This window comes from Neltuma alba, unplaced genomic scaffold, assembly GCF_004799145.2.
Source record: "Neltuma alba isolate B1F8T4 unplaced genomic scaffold, ASM479914v2 tig00012009_pilon, whole genome shotgun sequence".
NCBI classification, from domain to species: Eukaryota; Viridiplantae; Streptophyta; class Magnoliopsida; order Fabales; family Fabaceae; genus Neltuma; species Neltuma alba.
Window position 1 is genome coordinate 449,333 of NW_021636580.1, and position 22,457 is coordinate 471,789.

The following is a 22,457-nucleotide window of genomic DNA, read 5'->3' on the forward strand; positions in this document are numbered from 1 at the left end:
CCGGAGGTGAACCTCTTCGTTTCGAACTCAAATTTCAACGTACACTCTATGTTGTGCGTGTGAGGGTGAGAGTGAGAGTGAGAAAGGGACTCAGAGTGGGGGCTGATTCGCAGATGAATTAATTCAAAACATTGAATGCTCTCAACAACCCAAAGTGATCGTATTGAATTGCGGGCAGACCAGCTTTCCTGCTCGGTTGTCGTAGTCCTTTGGTAACTACTGCCATTTACTTCACATTCTTCTCTTGCAATATTATTCCATTTTTTTTCCTCTTTCATTTTTCTTCCTACAATGATCAATTCGATTCTTCTTGTTAAAGCCTGCTTATTCCTCTTTCCACTTCACGATAGATAGATGCTAATACTCTGCGGATCCCGTGTGTGTCATGTTCAAATTGGGTTCAGTTATATCTATATTGAATACACTAGTCTTTGTAGAAGAAGAATGTGAGCTCTTTCTGGAATAATTAAGAAATAATAATGGGTGAGTTCCATGTAGCTGAAAAAGGCCAGGCAGAAGCAGGCGGGTATGGAGAGAAAGGAGATTCTCGGGCGCGGCAACCTGTCCAAACTCGACATCGGCGATCTAAGAGGTCTGCACTTCACAAACTGTATTATGGCTGGTTTTGGCTGTTCTTTCAACTTCTTTCCCTTTTTCAATCTGTGTTATGAGGTAGTCTTACAACGAATTTTATCTGTGGCATTTCTTTTATTAGTGTGGCTTTTTTTAGTGAATATGTTAAACTCTGCTTTCTTTTCAATGCCAGAAACTCTTCGAAAAGCTTCAGCTTATTGGGGTGGTATTTATCTGTTAATATGGAAAATGAATAATGAAGGTTGAATTGGCAAAAACTTTGGAGGTCTCTGGAACTTTCTGATTGGGAAGTAATAGGAATAAGAGTTCTGTAACTACATATAAAGTGAACTTATTTTGTGGAGGCAACTAGCAAGTGTGACGAATTCGTTCGGAGCATGAGGTTGTTCTTATCAATGGTTCAACTTTTCAGTTTCCGTTCCACCCAGAGATTTCCTGTGCAGGTTGTCTCACCATTAGGAAACTAGGTCGCGCGTGTGTTGCCAGATTAATTATTTTCTTTATTTTTGTGTGTGTGTGTGTTTTTGGGATAGGGCGGGGATTATTCTGTTGACCTTGCTTTTTACTGTTATTGTTTTTTGCCAACATCTTGCTCTTTTAGATATAATGCAGTTACCATATCCAGTTGATTTTTTTCCCATGACATTGTACGTTTTCTGTTTTCTTTCTCTTCTAGTGCTTCTGACAGGAACCAGAAAATCTCAAGAGGTGGAGTCTTGCATGCCAAAGGGAAAGACAACAATGAGTATCTTGTGAGATTACAAAATTGAAATTGGTCTTTCACGTTATAATCATATGTTATAAGTCCTTGAGAAAAGCAATGATCCGATGCATGCTTGCACCGCAAATTTAATTTCCAATGTGACCAATTTATACTTCACTAATTTCCCTGTGACTTGAACAGTTATCACCATCTTCTGTCAGCGCTTTAAGATTACAAAGTCCTTTGCATGATTGTCTATCTTATAGCAACAAGAATGCTTTGTCAAACCACAGAGCTTCCTTGGAGAAAGATGTAAGCATTGTATTCAGATGCAACTTGGGTCTTATTCTTATCTCTGGAATATTTGCTTTTAACATACCTTGTGAAAAACTCAGTAACTTTCCACTTGCTGAGATGAAATTATGAAATTATAATGAGAATGAAATTGTCAATTGAAATTATATCCGAATAAGCCAAACTTAGAAATCGTTTTTCAATATCTTCCAAAAGAATTTGTTTTTCTTTTCTTTTGTTTTTTTGTTTGGGGGGGGGGGGAGGGGAGGAAATAATACCGCCCCCGTAGGGCTTTAACTGCTAAACAAACAATTATAGGTGGTGAAGGTTTCTGTTTGCGTCATGATTTTTGGCTATTGCGTATTTATTTATGCGTCGAATCATTTACTGATTTACAGCTGCATAGTATTTATTGCCACATTTATTTATGCCTTGAATCACTAATTGATTTGCAGGTTGAGCAACTGCAGTCACGCCTGCAGCAGGAGAAATCTATGCGCACTGTGCTTGAGAGAGCAATGGGCCGAGCCTCTAGTACTTTATCTCCTGGACATAGGCACTTTGCTGCACAGGTAACTAAACGTTCACACTCTGCAATAAATAGCTATTTTATATTCATCCTATAGGTTCTTCCCATCCAGTTGCTTCAGTGCATGAGCTTGACAACTACTGCAACATGTTCAGCCATTGATTCTATAACTTTATATGTGAGGAATGATCACCTGCTGATAATATTCTTTATTTTAAAATGAAGGATGTCCTGAAGATTACATAAGCTTAACTATTTCATGTTCTTCTGTACGTTTCATAATAGTCTCACGACAGACTTCTTATAACACGGAATCACTTACTAAGGTGTCATGTATCATAAAGTTGACCTAACATTGAAGATGTTCGAAGATGTAAGTATTCGGTTCTGAGCCACTGATTTGCATGCGAAAAAAAAAAAAAAAACCTATTTTTGTGATAGAGGGCAGGATTGTTCACTTGGTAGTCAGATACTAGATTTCTATTGGAATGTATGATACGGCGTTGTGAGTGTGATGTCTATTACCTTGATTTACAATCACCTTTCAACATGACTCAAGATTTTGTTATCTATGTTTCTTTTCTTCAGAATGTAAGCAACAGCCGTAAATGTCTGCTTTGTGGAAAATAACTCTTCTGTTTTGCCTTCTCTTAGACGAAAGATTTGATCGCTGAAATTGAGTTACTTGAAGAAGAGGTTACTAGCCGTGAGCAGCATGTGCTTACTCTGTACAGGAATATTTTTGAAAATTGTGTCAGTCGATCATCTTCTGAACAAAATTCTGGTGTGGCTTCACCTGCTCATATAAAGCACGAACCCAGGAAGCATCCAAGTATAATTTCAAGTGCATTCTGTTCCTCAAAAAAGTTCCCTCTGCGACCACTGCAAGCTTTGATATCTACCAATGACCCAAAAAATAGAATATTTGGCTCAACAAATGGTTCCTTATCAAGTGGCAAAGATAACATTTATTTTAAAAAGACTTGTTCTGATTCCACTAAGGTAGAGAATGATTGTTGTTCTTTAAATATTTCTATATATGCAATTCTTGTTTGTTTTGATTTTTCTATGAATGGATAGCATTTGGCCCAGATATAGAGCATGTGATGTCAATTTCCATATATCATGTAGATGTGATAGGACTAACCAGCACCTGAGTAATATGATTTCACCTAAAGTAAGAAGGACTGGCCATTATTGAAATTATCATTCCCTTAACTTTGCAATGAATTTTCTTTGCTGAAACATGAAGCCTTTGTCAAAGTAATCATTCCTTGATAATAAAATTTTCAGCATGTAAAAGTCACTACTACAGAAATCTGCATCTGTTTATCTGCTTACACTTATCTTAATAATGCACTATTTATCTTAAGATTCGTTTCTCAATTATATGTCAGGTTCATGAAAAGTTTTCTACGGTGGATAAGTCACTACTACAGAAATCTGCATCTGTTTATCTGCTTACACTTATCTTAATAATGCACTATTTATCTTAAGATTCGTTTCTCAATTATATGTCAGGTTCACGAAAAGTTTTCTACGGTGGATAAAACTCCAGTGTTGCGAACTCTCAAAGACCATCTATACCAGTGTCCCAGCAAGTTGTCAGAGGAGATGGTCAGGTGCATGGCCACAGTGTATTGTTGGCTACGTAGTGCAACCACTGTAAATGCTGAAAATAATAGATCACCATTATTGTCGAAGTCATCAACTAATGCTATACAGCCACGACATGGTACTCAAGAGGATCGAGACTGGTCATGCAAATCAGCAGTTGAAATATCTTGGATATCTACTCATAAACGTCATTCATCTCATGCTTCATATGCCATCAATAACTACAGGTTAATTCTTTGAGTATCATAATTTCAAGGAAGATGTTTGAAATGTATATTTGTATATAAGTCGAAGTTAAATTATCAAGGTACATCTATTAGGAACTTCAAGGCGGTGATGAACATTCGATTCAAATTCAAATTATTTTGATATCTTGAAATCTAAAAATTCTACAACTAGGATTCAATTGGCAGTCATGAGTAATTTTCGATTAAATTATAATTCTATATACTTCTTTGGATTTATTTTATTGTTTTATACTTCTTTCGTTTAGGGTTTAGGGCGTCGTGTGATCTATATAGCCGACTCCATCTAATGGGATAGGACTTGTTGTTGTTGTCATTGTTGTTGTTTTATAGACATCTTAAGTTTATTTTAATATGCCTGTTTTAGTATAATTCTGTTTAAATAGGGCTTGTCAGCCTAATTCTACAGGTTTAGAGGAATGATCATTAGTTTGGTTTAGTATGGTTTTTGTTCTTTCAAATGGAGAAAGTAAATGAGCCTACTGTAAGGCCTCAGATTCTGAGGTTTCCTTGTTTCTCCTTCCCCGACAAGATTGGGAAAAGGGTCTTGACATGCACATGCTGAACCCCCTGGGCCCTCTTCTCATTTAAAATTTTATTGAGAAAGAGGAGTATGAATGATTCATTCTCAGAATATGGGGATTTCATTACTGGAATGCGCACAACTATCTCAAAATATAAATGCACATTTAATGTCAGATAATAAAATAAACATCTCCATCTTCCCTCATTTTACAGTAGTATAAAATATAAATGACGATGCAATGGACACCAAAGTAATGATATAGTTTGAAGACAATTACCTGACTGGGATGCAAAACGGACCTTGTTTTTGGGTATTTGTATGCATTTTATGCATACTCTTGTTCTTACTTGCTTCATACTGTTTGATTTCGCTCTTCTTATTGTAGGCGTAGTGGAGAGCATGGTGTTCCAGATTTACTTATATGCATACTCATTAAGTTCTGTTTAAGATTGCACTGGACTTAATTGAATTTGTAGCTTGACACGATATTATCTCTCTGCCTTTCAGGGTTCTAGTTGAACAGCTGGAAAAGGTGAATGTCAGTCAAATGGAACGTGACACCCAAATTGCATTCTGGATCAACGTGCATAATGCTCTTGTGATGCATGTAATAGTCATATGACCAGAGATTATGTTTGTCTTACTTATTTGCACCACGTGTAACTCTTCTTCTGCCATTGACAGGCATATTTAGCATATGGAATTCCTCAGGGCTCTCTGAGGAGGTTAGCCTTGTTTCACAAGGTAGTTTACATTTTTATTCAATTTTTATATTTCTAAAGAATTTCCAAAGTTTATGAATTTCTAGGAAATAATGTTGGATCTAGAGAACAGCTGGCAGGGCTTAACTTCCCCCAAAGTCCTCTCCACAAGCCAATGTTTAATTATTGTGATGCCTGTATCAGGAATTCTTTTGCCTCTGTAACCATATAACTCATTTATCTCTCATTTCCTTCAATTTTCTTTTGTCAGTAGAACTCACCTCGCTGGTCCCTCCAAATTACTAAGAAATCGCCACCCTTGCAGCCAAGAGAAAAAAATTTGGACACCTTTGTAACCTCCCAATCTCTTCAGAAAAGAGGGAAAAGCAAAAGAACGAACTCTTCTCTTTGGCACCATTTTTCCGATTAGCTGTTAGCTTTATGCTACAAATTTTTACATGATATTGTTCATGTTTAGCACTTTCATTTCTTTCATTGGCAGTATTTTCTTCTTGTGATATTGTACCTTTTCTTGTGACACAATATCAAGTAATTGGTAAAATTGTAGTGCAGGCTGCTTACAACATTGGAGGTCATATCATTAGTGCAAATGCCATAGAACAATCGATATTTTGCTTCAGAAGCCCCCGCATTGGACGGGTACTGACCTTACCCTCATGTTGACAACGAGACTATACAGTGTGTGTCTGTGTGTGTGTTGATATATATATATATATATATATATGATATAGTGCCTCTTGTAAATGCATTCTATCATATATGGGAATATGATTATGGACCAGAAGTTGTGAGTACCATGAAATTTCCTACGTTGTTTGTTGGTCTTGCCCGTGGAGGGTCATAGGATTGACATCTTCTGCTCACAGATAGTTTCTATGATAATGTAGATCCATTGTCCTGATTTTAGGTAGTAGTATTTTTTTTTCTACAAGAAAAAATTGTAAGCAAAATTTTCTGACAGCTAATTTTGATGCTTGGAAATAACCTTCTGTTTTATCTAGTTGATTTATTTGTCATTTTCTAAACAACAGTGGCTTGAAAGCATCGTATCTGCTGCCTTGAGGAAGAAAAATAATGAAGAAAGACAACTGATCAGCTCAAAATTGGGTCTTGGTGATTCCCAGCCCCTTGTCTGCTTTGCTCTTTGTACTGGAGCCTCGTCAGATCCTGTGGTAATTCTTCTCCTTTATTCTTTTCCATGATAGTGCATTCTAAATATCGCTGGAAAAAGTAAGGTGTTGCTAATAATACGGTATTTAAGACTCATTGAAGTCTAGTTGATAATTCTCCTGTCTTCGACACACACATTTGCAAGAGTGTTAATTAATCTTGTTATGATATGTTGCAGCTAAAAGTTTATTCAGCATCCAATATAAGAGAAGAACTGGAAGTTGCCAAGAGAGAGTTTCTTCAAGCAAATGTAATTGTGAAGAAGTCAAGAAAGGTTTTTCTCCCAAAATTGATAGAAAGATATTGCAGAGAAGCCACATTGAGCATAGATGATCTCCTTGGATGGATCATGCAAAACGTTGACAAGAAGCTGCATGATTCAATACAGAAGCGCCTTGATCGTAAATCCAGTAAAAAGGCATCACAGATAATAGAATGGCTACCTTACAATTCTAGGTTCCGCTACATGTTCTCCAAAGATCTCATAGACAAGCCATGGTGGATGTGACTCCTAAACTGCGTGCATTACTGGAATAGATTATCTTTGAGTTAACTGAAGGTGCACAAAAGAAATTCCTTGTACATTTTACCATAATGTGATCTTTTCTCACCTTAGATTATGTACACTTACTATCTGAGATTATTATCGTGTGCGTTGACTTTTCAGTGCGATGATAATCTAAATTTGAAACTTAGAAGCCTTAAATTTTACTACCTCCGGTCTTAATTATAAAAGCCAATTGTCTAATTTGAGGAGATTAAGAAAGTAAGTTGAGTTAGTTACTTGTCCTAAATAGGTGTTGTCTTTCCTAAAATATCCTTACTAATTAAGTGTATTGACTAGAACTATCATTATTAAAAGGGATACTTTGGAAAAAAATATATAAAGATGAGAGATAAAGTGGATTGGGATCTTATATTTATAACTAAAATAAAAGTCAAACAGGATTTTATATTAAAGACCGGAGGTAATAGTTGCTAATTCTAGTTTTTCCTGCACTACAAGGAGTCTAAGATAAGTTAGCTCCTGCATATTGCTATTTATAAGTTATTATTAACTAATTCTCAAAAGTTAACTGAAACTATTTGTTGTTCTCAAAATTATTCTATCTCCAAAAATATATTTAATTAAATATATAATAATTTCTCAATGATATATACTAATGACACTGTTGGAAAGGAATATGGATTGCTTCGAAAGTCTTGCAAAATGAGTTATAGATAAGAACCTGAAAAACTTGTACAGATGAATTGTAAATGGAAACAGAAGAAATGACGTTTATGAATCAGATGGTTTTTATAAAATTAATTGCGTGTCTGTGTGTGTTGTGCTTTCTTCTTTCATCGATCTTCCCATACTAACACTGAATATGAATAAATAAACACGTGGGCATTTTAAATTTAAAAAAAAAAAAGGCAACTGAAACATGACCACAAAAAATACAATATAGAGATAAGCTAATAATACTTTGACATGTTCTTTATTTTTTCTTGAAAAAGAAATATGTTCTGTCTAGCACGAAACATTGAAAATAAAATATGAGAACTCAAATTACAATTGAGAAAAATCAATAAAAGAGTCTTTAACATAAGTAATTACTTGTCACATGGAATTATATTATACAAACTCATGAAAGTAAGATTAATAAATATCATCTTTCCCAATACTTTTCACTAATCTCACATATATGGATTCATTCAATCCCATATAATAAGAATATTTCATCATAAATATTTTTTAATAGATTTTTTTAATCTTAATTTTAATTCTTATCCCTTATTTTTAACATTTTGTGACCGCATACATATGATGAAGTTAATAATTTAATTTTACACTCGATATGATATTTTATGCCCGATTTTAGACGTCAACTCAGGATGACACAAATGATTGTTTTCCTTGTTGTGAATTTGAAGTCTTGTTTGATGACACAAATGATTAAGAATTCCGACAAAATTATTGCCTCGGTTATGAACATGAATTCAAATTTTTAGATTTTGTTTCCACAGTAAAAGAAAAAACTGTAGCAAATTTTTCTATACTATTATTTTAGTAAAATTTAAATATTATTTTAATATAAATTTTGAATGAACATATATCTTTTTTTTTTAATATAACTAAAATATAATTTTTATTCTTTTAACCAAAATAGAAATACATTTTCATTTGTCGTAAGAAAAAAATCATTTTTGGAGACTAGATGGAAAATATCATTAAAATTTGAATATATGAAATCTTATAAAATGTTATTTTCTTTTCGGACTAGCAATAGTAATCTCGTATGCGCGCGGGGTGTTTAATTAAGGGGGTGTTTGGATAGAAACCAAACCATGGTTTCAGAAGTGTTTTTACGGATTACGAAATAAATATGTGGAGGAGATTACCTCGTTTTGCGGAAAAGTGCTTCTGAAACCATGGTTTTAGGTTTCCCAAACACCCCCTAAATAATGCTCAGAAGTTTTTTTTAAAAATAATTACGTCATATATATCGTTTGACAGAACATACATAACCGTACTTTTTTATCAGGCGCATTCGGATTCCGGCCTGCCCGGATCTCATTTTCATTACCACCGTAAGAGTAAGCTACTTCATCCACCTGATCCCTTCTCCACTAAAATATTAAGTTATCAACCAACGATCATTGTCCATGTGACGCCGCTTGCCACGGGAAAGATTGTGTAGTTAACCATAATCTCTAGATAATTTCCGTGATCGAATCAGGACCACCCACGTGTATAGACTAATTTATACCCGTTGGATATCACCCCTGCTATTACAAACAAGCTGACCTTTTTCAATCTCACTCGCCGTCCGCAGACATTTGTTTCTGATGGGTTGGAGAAAAACGAGTACCACAGTGCGCTTCCCTCAGCCTGTGAGACTAGCGGGCAAAAACAAAATAAACTAACAACCAAACCAGGGGGGAAAAAACAAAACAAAAAAAAAAAAACCTCACTGAGAATGATCACCCGCTCTTAGTGTCTTCGGGTTGTTTCGGCTTTCTCTGACGACCATCTTTCCGCGTCGGAACCCTCATTCGATCCGACGAAACTTCTAGCCTCCGGTAAGATTCTGCTGGCCTGTCTGATAAAATTTGATTTTTTTTTTCCGGGAGCGTTTTAGCTTCTTTTATGTGTGTGTGGCGCTTCACAGAATTACACTGACAAGCAACTATTTTTTGAAGCAGTAGATGACTGTAACATTGGGGGATAGTTGAGATTGTACTGGCTGGATTTCCTCGCCGGATGGAGGGAGGTAGCGTCTCTAGACTTACTTGTTCTGGTACTGTTCGTGTCCAACTTTTAGGGCTATAAGGTTCCTTTTTATTTTTCATCGTTATTTTCTTACTATTTGATATTTGATTGGGCAGACTCTGAAACCGCCCGTTTGTCTTAAAAGTTAATTTCTTTTTAATTATTCGGATTGGCCAATTGGCGCAGAAAATAATAGTTCAAGAAATGCCTTTAGCATATCATGGTGGTCAGTCTGTGTGTGATTTATTAATATATCATGGTCGTTAGTTGGTGAAGGAATGTGGTTGCTCATCTCTCAGGAAGTGGCTGATGTGCAACCCCTTGTGTGTAAACTACTATTTCATTTGACAAGAAACAAAGATTTTTGTATTATTAATCCCATCCTCTTTTGAATAAGTTCTTTGAAGCATGGTCACTTCAGCGGCAGCACAGCCAAGTCAACGTCCAAGTGGGGAAAGAAGAGAAAACCCTTGTATAAAATGTAGTTAGTGAATTTTGACGTGTATGAGATTTTGTATTCATAAGAGAATGATACAAGACAGAACAAGACATTGAAGACTTACAATTCTATAATAGTATTCTACCAATTATGCAACTGTAACCAACCAAAATATGGACTGTCATGTGCTGCATATGCTAACACATACTCTCTATCTAGGAAGCCTATTTAAATTCCAATACTCCCTCTCAAGTTGGAGTATGCAAATTATTTGTAACAAACTTGTTACAAAAGTAAGAAATGCTTGGTTCCTTTGATGCTTTAGTGGAAATACCAGCTAATTGGTCATTGGAACAAACAAAGTTTGGAGTGAGATTTCCATTTTCTTTTTTTATTGAACAGTCCCAAATGGGCTTTTCTCTCGTGAAGGCCATATTGAATATAATAGTGAAAGCATCTCAATTACCAGAAGTTAACGTCATTTTTCTTTTATATTCAAATATGAGTTCTTGAAGAATTCGTCACACATATATTCAGTTTCAACATCAGATCTAGTCACAACATCGTGTTTCTTGATTTTCTAGGATGCAATCGTTCCTCTATTGGAAATGAAATAACCTATAGTAGGTAGCCAATCTAAAAGATATTTTTCCCAGCCAGCATTAGCATCCCTAATCGCTTGAGTTTGTCCATAATCTCATGTAGTAAGCCTTTCTCCAGTGCCCTTTTTTAATATTTGAGAAGGCATATTATTGCATGACAAGGATTGGTGCACGATGATATAAGAATTGACTTGTTACACTTACAACAAAGCAGATATTTCGTCTAGTCATTGTAAGAGTTCAATTTTCCAACAAGTTTCTAGGTATAATAAGAACGCTCAAACGTTCCTTCTGTCTTTCTTATGCCACCTTCCTAGCACGCCAGTTTCTTGAAGGATATTTAGTGAATTCTTTCTCTCTGAGATTACTATCTCAGTATTAGATTAGGCTATCTTAATTGTAGAAAAATTTCACTTTCTCAATTCAATGGTCTAAAAGTGATTTAGTGGGTTTTATTTAAATAAAGTTCCATTTTGATCATCCCCAAATTATGATAATATCATCCTCATGGGCAATTAGATATATGCAAATGTTAGGAGCACAATGCACACTTGAAATAATTAATGGTTTGCTTCTCTTCTAATCAACCCAACTTGTCAATCAACATTTCAAAGACACCCAAGCTAGGCCCATGGAGATTGTTTGAGCCAATAAACAGAATGATGCGATATACTCATTTATTTAGATTCCCCTTCAGCAACAAATGCAATTTTGCTGCAGATGCTGATAAGGCCTTTCTCCAAGCTTAAGCAGCCATCCATGATAATATTTTGTGTAATGCAACAAAAGGTAGTCTTGAATGGAAAGAAATGATGATGCATTTTTAACATTAGAGGAGAGTTTCTTAGGGGGTGTTTGGGTAGAAAGAAAATCATGGTTTTAAAAGTACTTTTATGGTATACAAAGTAAATATGTGAAAAAGTTTGTCTCGATTTGTGGAAAAGTGTTTCTGAGAAGGACTTTTGGGGTTATCCAAACACCTTTTTGGTCAGAGGGAAGTTAGATAATTAAGGAGTAATATAACCATGACCCCTGTGTGTATAAAAAGGAGTGGGAGCTTAATGTATTCTCTAGGCTTGGATGATAATACAGACTTAAGTTTCCTTCATTCTTTCTTCTACATTCCCCTCCCGCCTCGCCCATATATCTATAGTAGCTTTGAATAATGGGGTGTTTGGGTAAGAACAAAACCATGATTTTAGAAGTGCTTTTACGGTATACGAAGTAAATATGTAGAGGAGTTTGTCTCGATTTACGAAAAAGTGCTTCTGAAAAGTGATTATGGGGTGTTCCAAACACCCCTTACTTTCAGTGTGAGAATGACTTGTGCAAGAAATCTCTGCTAGCAAATGATTCAGTCCAACAAGTACTTCTCTAGTCCTATTTGCAAGGCAAAGATAGGAAAAAAATTTTGGTCTTATTTATAAGTCATTTTATTAAAATTTTAGCGTTGATGTATTGTTTTATCCTTCATTTATTACAGTATAGATGGTTATTTTTTTAAAAGACGTATATATTAAATAGGGATAAAATTGGATAGTTATTATATTTTAATAAAGATTTAATACAGTTTAAGGTTTTTTTTTTTTTTGTGTGAAATATGCTAGAAGTGTTTTATAAATATGACCATACGAGTTGTTTTTAAGGTGACTTTATAAACATTGTTTACTCAACTCTGTTTCAAAAGGCTGAATTACTGTGCTTTCTACTTAATTTTAATTGATTGATTCTCTGATAACTCATACTTTTCCTCTGTCTGATGTAAAGATCGTAGCAAATTTCCTGCTATAATCAAATTTCATAGAATGGGCTGAAGTAGGTACTTTTGTATTGTTGTTCTTAATACAACTACCTATCATGTTATGCATGGAAATGGCTCCTTTTTTAGAGCGTTCATGCCACATAGAATAAGGCCAATGAGAGAAGTGACTAAGAGGTTCCAAGTGCTACCATGTCATTCACAGAGGCTTTCCTAATCCATGATGGAATTAAACCAAAGTTTTGCCTCCCTACTTGGGTGAACTTGCTGTATCTAGCCCTGCGTTACATACGTGTATGCTTTATAATATAAATTTTCACATTTCTATCCATCTAGTAATTTCTTTGTTCATAGTTTGTGTGCTTATGCACGGATTGGTGTAAATGTCTTGTGGAACCAGTTCAATATATGTTTTGATTTATTTGTAGTACAAGTTGTATTCATGCATCAGTGTCTGTTTCTATTCATCCCTATATCTAGTTTGCACTCATATTTTCTGTTCTTTTATCTTATTGATTTTAGGAATACATCCATGGATTATGATGACAATGAAAGCCAGAATCTTCATTTAGTTGGTGAAGGGAGCACCCAATTTCCTCCAGTACTAAGGCCATATGCTCTACCTAAATTTGAATTTGATGAGAGCCTTCATGGGCATTTAAGATTTGATAGTTTGGTTGGAACTGAAGCTTTCCTTGGCATTGAAAGTCACGAAGATAGCCAGTGGATTGACGCATTCTCTCAGGGGAGTAGTGGCATAGAGTTCGGTTCAGCTGCAGCTGAATCTTGCTCTATATCAAGGCATAACAATGTTTGGTCTGAGGCTACTTCCTCAGAATCAGTTGAAATGCTATTGAAATCTGTTGGGCAGGAGGAACTTGTTCCTAGACACGTTGCTGAAGAATCTGATGCCTGTGATGAACTGGCTTGCTTAACTAAGCAAATGAAGCCCAATCCTAAACCTGATGTTAAAAATGTATTAGAAAAAAATGTTAGAGATTTACAGCCGCCTGGTGTTATTCACGGAAGCTTGTCTGGATTGAAGGAGGATGTTGGAAGGGAGGTGTCTCAGGCAGATGTTTCCCATGGTCATGGAGTTGAGTCATCCATTATCGGAGGTTCCAGTAATCTGGAAAGTAATGATATGTACGGAAATACTAATTTGCCTGTTTCTGAGGGAAGTCTTTATGCTGATGGCAATTGTAATGAGGTGAACCAAGTAATTGGAGCTTTGGCTGATGACTCACCGAATGACAAAGTTCATGATTTATCTGCATCTGGGGTGCAGGCTAATGCTTCTGCAGTGTCTATGAAGAATAACTCTTCTACTTGTGATGTGTTGAACATTCAAAATTTAGAAAATTGTGTAATTGGTATTGGTGATGTGCAGCAAGGTTGTTTGCAATCAAAACTTGACAAGCAAGAGATGGAATCTTCTACATGGAACAGAGATGCTCACATTGACACCCAAACTTCTAATGGACTTGCACCTGTGAGTGATGCACATTCTCTAGATAAGCCTCTTTGTTCAGTCTCTACAGAACAAGCTTTGGAAGGTGTAAAGGCAATTGAGGGCCTTGATACTGGCATGAATGGGGTGGTATCAGGTGCTGACTTGCTCAAAACAGAAAGGTGCAGTGGAGATGTATCTTCTGAAAATTCAGGCAAGAATAATGCAAATGCAGATGTACTGGTAGATGTTAAATCTGGACAAAACCTATGTGACTCACCTAAGGCTGAAATTAAAGGTGACACTAGTTCAAAGGAACAAGTTGTTGAGATCAGTAATCCCAACCATGCGATTTCTTCTAATCATTACCAGGGTGTGATTACCATCGAGAGGAATACATATAGTGGGGGCAATGCCATTAAAGAAAAGGTGGTTTTGAACATGGATCACCCAACAGAAAAGGATATTTTAGTCAGTCAGTCTGAGGGTCATGTGATTAGTGAGAGTGAAGGAAATGGTGATAACAAAGTAGCAAATCTTTCCTTGGTGGCTTCTTCTGAAAATTCTCTTAGTATGAGTGAAACAACTCAAACATGTGAGAACTATGACATTTATGGGCAGGGTGACCACAAAAGCTTGCAAAAAGTTGGTTCTGTAAATGAGGATATGAGTACAAAGGTTCCTACTGTTTCTAGTCAAAGGCATTGTGATACCGACCAATCCCATTTGGTTGACAAGGAAGTTGATTCATCATCTTTGAGCATTGGAGGCGGGAAAACTGAGTCGGCAACTTCCACAACTTTGGCCAGTAGCATGGCAGTCAATGATTCAGGTATTTTGTAATTATCTTTAAGAAGAATGCTTATTTGACATATTAACAAAATCTAACTCCAAGGTTTCTTTTTTATTTTTTTCAGCTTCAAAAGTTATGTTGGAAGATATTTGTTTGGTTCCCTGTAGGACAATGGATGCTCCACCTCCTTCTAGCAATCTTGTTTCCATTAATGAAGTTACTGATAACAATAATGTCCAAAAGAATACATCTGCTTTGTCTGCCCCAGTTGATGGAAAACAAGATCCAGCCAAAGTAGTCACGGAAGTAGCCATATCTACTGGGGTTGGGTCTACTGAAAAGGAAGCCTCTCGCCTTGTTAATGGAACTGAAATCCATGCGTCTTCTGATGCTTCTACAAATCTTATGTGCAAAATAGTGAACAATTGTCCTGAGGTTGAGGGGACTACTGGTACTGAAAAATTAAGTGAACTTCAGGGAACACAAATTGATAAGGTTATTCAGGAGTGTGCAAGTGTGAGTGATGTGTCTTCAGTTCCATGTGGATCAACAGTGAAACGGGGTGATGAAGTTGCAGTTTCTTTTGATAAACTTGACAAGGAGAGTCATGAAAAGTCATCCTCAAAACTCTCAGGTGATTTAAAGTTAAAGTTGTCAACTTTCAGTTGAATTTCATTTGAATCTGCAGTAAAAATATTGAGTCTCATTTTCTATGTACAAGAATTAAGTGGAAAAAAATTATAAGCGGAAGAAAGCATTTACCCCAAAATTGGTTTATTAGTCATCCTGTTCTGAAGCGGGCTTAAAAAAGTTGTCAACTTTCGGCATTGATGTACTTCTAAAATGTACCAAATATATAATCTTTAATTTTCTTGAGTGAGTAATTTGATTGTTAAATTTTGTAGAGGTACTAATTAATTAATAATTGACGATGTCTGATTACCACACTTTGCTTTACATGTTAATTCATCTTGTTCTTCCAGATGTTTATATGACTTATACAATATTCTGTTTTGCAGGTGACATTTTGCATGCAAGTCAAGTTTCCATACCTTCTGCTCCTTTGCCTGATTCTCATGCTGCTTCACATCAAACTGGAGATGTTTCTGCCTGTCCTGCCCCTATTACTAGCAGTTCCTTTATTACAATTGGAAATTCTTCTCAAACTGAAAAGGATGGGGATCAGGTTAAGGCATCCACTGATCAAAATCCCTCAGTCTCAGAGGGCATCGATAGGGATGCAAGTGCAATAGATGTACCACCTATTGCTCCTGATACAAGGGAAAGTAATGCATCCGAAAATGAGAAAATTTTGACTTTTGAGGTCAATCCAATGGCAGATTTGTCCAAAACGGATGTTACAAATCTGACTAGGAACAATGTTGGAAAGAGTCAATCACTTCCTGCCGCTATGTCCAGCAAAACATCAACAGTAAGCCTTGTTGAAATTCATAATCGAAGTGTAAAGATATTGATACTGAATCTTATTTTCTTTATTGCTTACTTCCTGAGTGAATTAACCTCTGGATATGCAAGGGGCTACCATAGTATGAAATGTGTAGAGGATATATTTTGTTGTTTTGATTATTGTAATCAATGTGAATGATTAGCCAAGAAATCTTATAGAGGTTTTTTTGTTTTTTTTTAACCCTTCTATTGAAGGTTGAGGTATCTCCTACAACATCTGTGTTAGGCTCTACAAAAACTAAAACTGCAGGAGATATATCCCACAGCAGTAGTGCTTCCAAAGGTACAACTGAGCGTAATACTAGGCGAACTTATAATAAGACACCAAGGAAGGAGTCTTCAAGGAAAAGGGGTGTAAAAGAAACAACTCCAGCGAGACAACCAGAAAGAGGGGATAAACCAAGTAATGTCTCCGTGAGTCCATCTTCCAATCTCCAGCCAATACAATCCCGTGAGATGCAGCAGCGTGGACATGCTGATTCCAGCAGCGCCAAGCCCTATCCTTTTCTAAATGCCTCAACATCTGGTCTTCCAGATTTGAATAGTTCTGCTTCTCTATCTGTTCTGTGTCAACAATCTTTTACAGATTTACAGCAAGTACAATTGCGTTCACAGATCTTTGTGTATGGAGCTTTGATGTGAGTTCAAATGCTCTTGTAATATTGGTGTTATTTAGTCATTATGGGGCACATATGTGGTGTTTTAGGAATAATGTGTTTTCTCACCTGATAATGCCCTCTAGCTAAACTTAAATGGAAAATGGGAAAATCTGGGCCTGTCTTATTGTCCTCCTTTCAGTTCTCATTGGTATATTAAACCTAAGGCCTATTTCATTGTTGCTTATTCACTGTTGTGTTACCTCAAGGCTTGAGGGAGATATTGGATTTTTGGATTTTCATGATATAGTGATTGTTTTTTTGGTCCAGTTTTACCAAAAGAAAGATGTTTTAAATTTTTTCTTTTTCATATGACACTGGTGGTTAATTAAGTTAATTACTTGTTATTTTATTGCTGCAGTCAAGGCATGGCACCTGATGAGGCATATATGATATCAGCTTTTGGGGGTCCAGGTTGATTTTTTTGGGTTATTGCGGTTTCTTGTCTGTGATTTCAGTGACATCTTCATCACTGAAAATATTGACTTTCAACCTGTGTTTTAGATGGTGGAAGGAACACGTGGGAGAAAGCCTGGCGTGCATGCATAGAAAGACAGCTTGGTCAAAAATCTCATTCACTTAACCCAGAAACACCTCAGCAGTCACGATCTGGTATGTTGTCATAACTTTTTGTCCCTGCTCCCACCCTCCTTTTGATTTTAAGAGTGACTTTTGAGAATTGGTAATGTTGCAGTTAAGCAGAGCACGCTTCAGGGCAATGCCGTCTCCTCACCTCTTGGTCTAGCAAGCAGCAATGCTATGCCAACAATCGTAAATCCTTTAATGCCTCTTTCATCACCCCTTTGGACTCTACCGACTCCTTGTGATTCCCTTCAGTCCAGTGTCGTTGCAAGAGGTTCTGTTGTGGATTATCCGCAGGCACTTGCTTCCTTACATTCTTATCAAACTTCACCTCTGAGGAACTTTCTGGGACATAATACATCTTGGATATCCCAGGCCCCCCTTCACGTACCATGGATTGCTTCAACCCCTCCACCTGGTAGCAGTTCCCATCCTTCAGCATCACCTGTTTCAGGTACAGTTAAATTGAGTTCTGTGAAAGGATCACCATTGCCTCCTTCCTCTGGTATAAAGAATGTTATTTCTAGTATCCCATCTTCCACTGGAGGTCCACAGAGTATGTTTGTTGCAAGTGCTCCTCTACACAGTACAAATGTGACAGTATCACCTCCTCAGCATTCTTCTGATCCAAAGCCCAAAAAAAGAAAGAAGGTTCTGATATCTGAGGATCTCAGCCACAAGGCATTGCAGTCACAAACTCGATTAGAGTTGACTTCTGCCGTTAGTAGTAGCCATTTATCTACTTCCATCGGCATCGCTGCTACTGTTGGTAATGCTCCCAAAACAAATACAGAAAAATCAGTCGTGTCAGTGTCCACTCTATCTCCTGCTGATCACCTCCAAAGTGATAAGGTGAATGAGAAGAGAGGACTGTCAGATGAATCCCTTGGTAAAGTTAAGGAAGCTACAGCTCATGCGGAGGAAGCTGCTTCTTCTTCTGCTGCTGTTAGTCATAGCCTAGAGATTTGGAATCAGTTAGATAAGCAGAAATATTCTGGATTGGTGTCAGATATTGAAGCCAAACTAGCTTCTGCAGCTGTTGCAGTTGCTGCTGCTGCAGCTGTTGCAAAGGCCGCGGCAGCTGCTGCCAATGTTGCCTCTAATGCTGCATTGCAAGCAAAACTGATGGTTGATGAAACATTGGTCTCATCTGGTCATGACAATCCCTGCCAAAGTATTAAGCTTTCTGACAGTATTGATAAATTTGGAAAAGCTACGCCTGCATCTATGTTGAGAGGTACTAATGGAACCAATAGTTCTATCATGGTTGCTGCCAAGGAGGCTGTTAGAAGGAGAGTGGAAGCTGCATCAGTTGCTGCAAAGCGAGCTGAAAATATGGAAGCTATTGTGAAGGCTGCTGAGCTGGCTGCAGAAGCCGTGTCTCGGGCAGGAAAGCTTGTAAATATGAATGATCCTATTCCATTCAGTGACTTAATAGATGCTGCTCCTGAGGGTTTTCAGAGTATAGCCCAAGAATCTTCTCAAGAGGTTGGATTATTGAAAGAAATGACCAGAGGTCTGGTAAAATTTGTCAATGCTGGAGACTACCCTGAAAATTCTCATACGCTGAACAAAGATGGTTTTTCGGGTGAAATGGGGAGGCAGATGGTTACAAATGAGCAACCACTGCATAATGAGAAAATTAAGGATCATGTGAGACCGATAGATGGCATTTCCATTTCCATTAACAGTAATGGAAAAAATACAAGGGGACCGAAGGGCCGTAAGGTTTCTGATTTAGTCAATTCAATTGATGTGGTTCCAGAATCGAATACGCAAACACGCTTTGGAAGTGAATCTGGGCAAGAAGAGAACATCAAGGAGGGTTCACTCATAGAGGTTGTTTTCTACAGTTGACTCTGTTTAATTTATTTCAATTTATGGTCATGAGTAGTTCACTGTTAAGTGAGGTTTTGTCTACCTACTAAAGCCATTTCAAGCCGCTCCCACCCCCCCCCCCCACACACACACACAAACAAAAAACAAAACAAAAAAAGGGGAAAAACTGAAGAGATACTATGTTTCAGGTTTTCAAAGACGGAGAAGGATGGAAAGCAGCATGGTATATTGCCAATGTTTTGAGCCTGAAGGATGGTGATGCTTATGTTTGCTACACTGCCCTTGTAGCTGATGGAGGTGGGTTAGAGCTTACTGGTCCTTGTTCTTTAGTGAGAATGAAATCTTTGCAATTGTTTGGGCGCTGAATAAAACTCACAGGACTTTGTCTTCATATGTTGACTATTATATGCTAAATCCTTTGGATTAGGCTTATTATGTGTGCAATCAAATGTTTCTGAACTCTTGAAACAAGGAATATCTGAATGTAAAAATTAGTAGATCAAATCATTTGACTGGCTTTTACAATTTCTTTTGAGTGTTTGTGTTGAAGCTGGCTTTTATGCACTCTTGGATGTGAAAACTTTTTGTTGATATGATATTCAGTTTGTTGTCTCTCATGTCCTTTGCACATTTTTTTAGTTAAATATTTCCAGTCATCTTGGATTAAGATTGGAAACATTTTTTTAATTCTAATGATTAAATCTCACATTTTTAAGGTGCCGGGCCCTTAAAGGAATGGATTACATTTAAAGGTGAAGGAGACAAGCCACCTAGAATACGCATTGCTCGCCCTTTAACTGACTTGCATCATGAAGGAACAAGGAAGAGACGTAGAGCAGCTATGAGAGATTTTGCTTGGTCTGCTGGGGATAGAGTTGATGCATGGATAGAAGAAAGGTGCAACTATCTATAGTTTTCAGCATTCTTTTACTTACCAGCCATTTGTTGTATTATTACAGCCATGATGTCCTCTTACTGTTTGATTATGGGACTACCATTATTTTTCATACCCCAATCTCACATCTTGTTTGCTAGCCATCTGATGTTTCGTTCGTTGAATAAGGTTTCAAGTTCTTTTGATTACCAATATATTTGCGCTGCTGGATTTTATTTGACATCACATTGTTTTCATTTTCAGCTGGCGGGAAGGAGTTGTGATAGAGATCAAGAAAGATGAAACACTTACTGTCCACTTTCCAGGTACATGCATCATGTATTGAATACAAATTTGTCTTTGCTCTCTTACCAGTTTCCTGAATGTACTTCATCACATTTGTTCTTTTCAGCTACTGGAGAAACATCAGTGGTTAGAGCATGGTATCTCCGTCCATCACGCATTTGGAAGGATGGGAAGTGGACTGAATGTTCTAGGGTGGGGGCAAATGACCGTTCCACCCGTGAGGTATTTTTGTTATTATTATTATTTTTTTTACAGCTTCACTTGATGGTCATCTTCATATTTTTCTATGCTGAGTCGTTTATTTTGCACGCAGGGTGATACGCCACTTGAAAAGCGACTTAAACTGGGTGGTCCTACAATAGAGGCAAAGGGGAAAGATAAGATGTTAAAAAAACTTGACACTGTGGAGCCAGTGAACCATGATGAATTGAGATTACTTAATTTGACTGACAATGAGAAGGTATTTAACACTGGTAAGACCAGCAAGACTGAAAATAAGCCTGATACACAGAGAATGGCAAGGACTGGTCTTCAGAAAGAAGGATCAAGGGTGATTTTTGGGGTTCCAAAGCCTGGGAAGAAAAGGAAATTTATGGAAGTAAGCAAGCATTATGTCGCTGATAGGAGCAATAAAATTAATGGGAATGATTCGGTTAAGCTAGCGAATTTCTTGATGCCTCAAGTTCCAGGGTCTCGAGGATTGAAAAGTAGTTCCAAGAATGATGCAAAGGAGAAGCGAGGGGCCAACCCCAAACTCAAGACTTCCAAGCCTGAAAAGTCACACAATGTTTTGGATCGTTCAGTCCCACTGCAAGACAATATTTTGGCAAATACATTTTCCCAATCTGATAATCTAACAGATCATACAGAAAGGATCAAGGATGGAAGCCATATTCAAAATGCATCAGATAATGGAACTCGGTCGGAGACAGCATCCCACCCTTTGGTTGATGGAGCAGCTGAGGGACCAATCCTATTTTCTTCGCTGCCAACCTCAGTTGATGCTCCCTCCTTTAAGAAGACATCCACGTCAAGGGCAAGTAAAGGAAAACTCGCCCTTGCTGGTGGAAAGTTGGGCCAGACTGAGGAGGAAAAAGCTTTGGATAGTGATTCTGTGAAGTCAACATCTGAAGTTAACGAGCCCCGTAGATCCAATCGTAGGATCCAGCCAACATCAAGAGTGAGTATTTAATTTATTTGCTTTTCTATAATTGAAAGTTGTACCAGGTTGCATTTAGCAGTATAGTACCAGCATGATAAGGGGAGATCATTTCCTGTGGTTACCCAATGAGTTACCTAACTGAATGCTGGATAGAAAAATGGCCTGCACCAATACGTAACTTTAATTCTTAAATTTATAACTCTATTTGAATAGAGATTTTTTTTTAAGGGGGAAAAAGGCATTTTCATTGTCTAACCTTGCAATGAAATACTGGTTCTGTATTCACTGTTATTTTGCTTGTTTTGGTGCTGATGTGGTTTTTTGCTTTGGGATGGCAGCTATTAGAAGGACTGCAGAGTTCTTTGATAATCACTAAGGTTCCATCCGTTTCACATGACAAAAGTCACAAAAACCAGAGCCGCAATGCTTCAAGGGGTTAGAGTCTTGACACAAGGATTTCTATTTCCGGTGATGTTCAATGCCTATTTACCTCCGATGCGTCCGTTTTACGTTATAACTGACTGATTGATCATTACAGGGAATAATAACCAACGGTGAACGCTCTCGTTGCAGCGATGCAGTTCAGTCAAAATTCCGACTGTATTTTGGACGACTGATATGCCCGGCATAGATGTGTATATTATTACTGTAGGGAAGCTAGAAATTAAAATTCTTGCTTCTTTGGGTTTAGGCAAACTAGTCTGGTAGCTGTTCATAATAATGCAGTTTAGTCTTGTTTGTAATGAATTAATCTCCTTGGGCCGTTGGCACTGTAGGCTGTATAGGAATTTCTCCAAGTTAATCTGGTTTATAGAGGCTTTCCGGTTATTAAATGATAACGTGATGACCCTTCTAGGTACTGACTCGAGAGA

The 22,457-nt window shown here is 37.2% G+C and overlaps 2 protein-coding genes across 5 annotated transcripts; both read left to right on the plus strand.

Annotated features, from left to right (window-relative positions):
• Positions 1–41: 41 nt before the first annotated feature.
• On the plus strand, positions 42–7,106 carry LOC114720992 (uncharacterized). 2 transcript variants are annotated; one of them, XM_028906753.1, is made up of 12 exons: positions 42–212; positions 499–592; positions 1,271–1,346; positions 1,499–1,609; positions 2,047–2,163; positions 2,775–3,122; positions 3,642–3,964; positions 5,016–5,115; positions 5,193–5,252; positions 5,783–5,869; positions 6,262–6,402; positions 6,579–7,106. In XM_028906753.1, the coding sequence occupies exons 5-12, from the start codon at positions 2,086–2,088 to the stop codon at positions 6,906–6,908; spliced, it is 1,467 nt and encodes a 488-aa protein (XP_028762586.1). In that variant the 5' UTR covers positions 42–212; positions 499–592; positions 1,271–1,346; positions 1,499–1,609; positions 2,047–2,085; the 3' UTR covers positions 6,909–7,106. The 2 variants fall into 2 exon arrangements, with proteins under 2 accessions (XP_028762586.1, XP_028762585.1); XM_028906752.1 differs by lacking the exon at positions 42–212 and having other exon boundaries at positions 287–592.
• Positions 7,107–9,380: 2,274 nt separating this feature from the next.
• Positions 9,381–22,451, plus strand: LOC114720990 (uncharacterized). 3 transcript variants are annotated; one of them, XM_028906750.1, is made up of 16 exons: positions 9,381–9,466; positions 9,590–9,657; positions 12,979–14,738; positions 14,824–15,333; positions 15,719–16,131; positions 16,362–16,804; positions 17,184–17,236; positions 17,327–17,434; positions 17,517–19,243; positions 19,432–19,540; positions 19,960–20,140; positions 20,382–20,443; positions 20,530–20,645; positions 20,737–21,603; positions 21,924–22,020; positions 22,124–22,451. In XM_028906750.1, exons 3-16 carry the CDS (start codon positions 12,989–12,991, stop codon positions 22,141–22,143), a joined length of 6,456 nt encoding a protein of 2,151 aa, XP_028762583.1. In that variant the 5' UTR covers positions 9,381–9,466; positions 9,590–9,657; positions 12,979–12,988; the 3' UTR covers positions 22,144–22,451. The 3 variants fall into 3 exon arrangements, with proteins under 3 accessions (XP_028762583.1, XP_028762584.1, XP_028762582.1); XM_028906751.1 differs by having other exon boundaries at positions 9,448–9,466; positions 9,590–9,684; positions 21,924–22,053; XM_028906749.1 differs by having other exon boundaries at positions 9,448–9,466; positions 9,590–9,684.
• Positions 22,452–22,457: the final 6 nt, after the last annotated feature.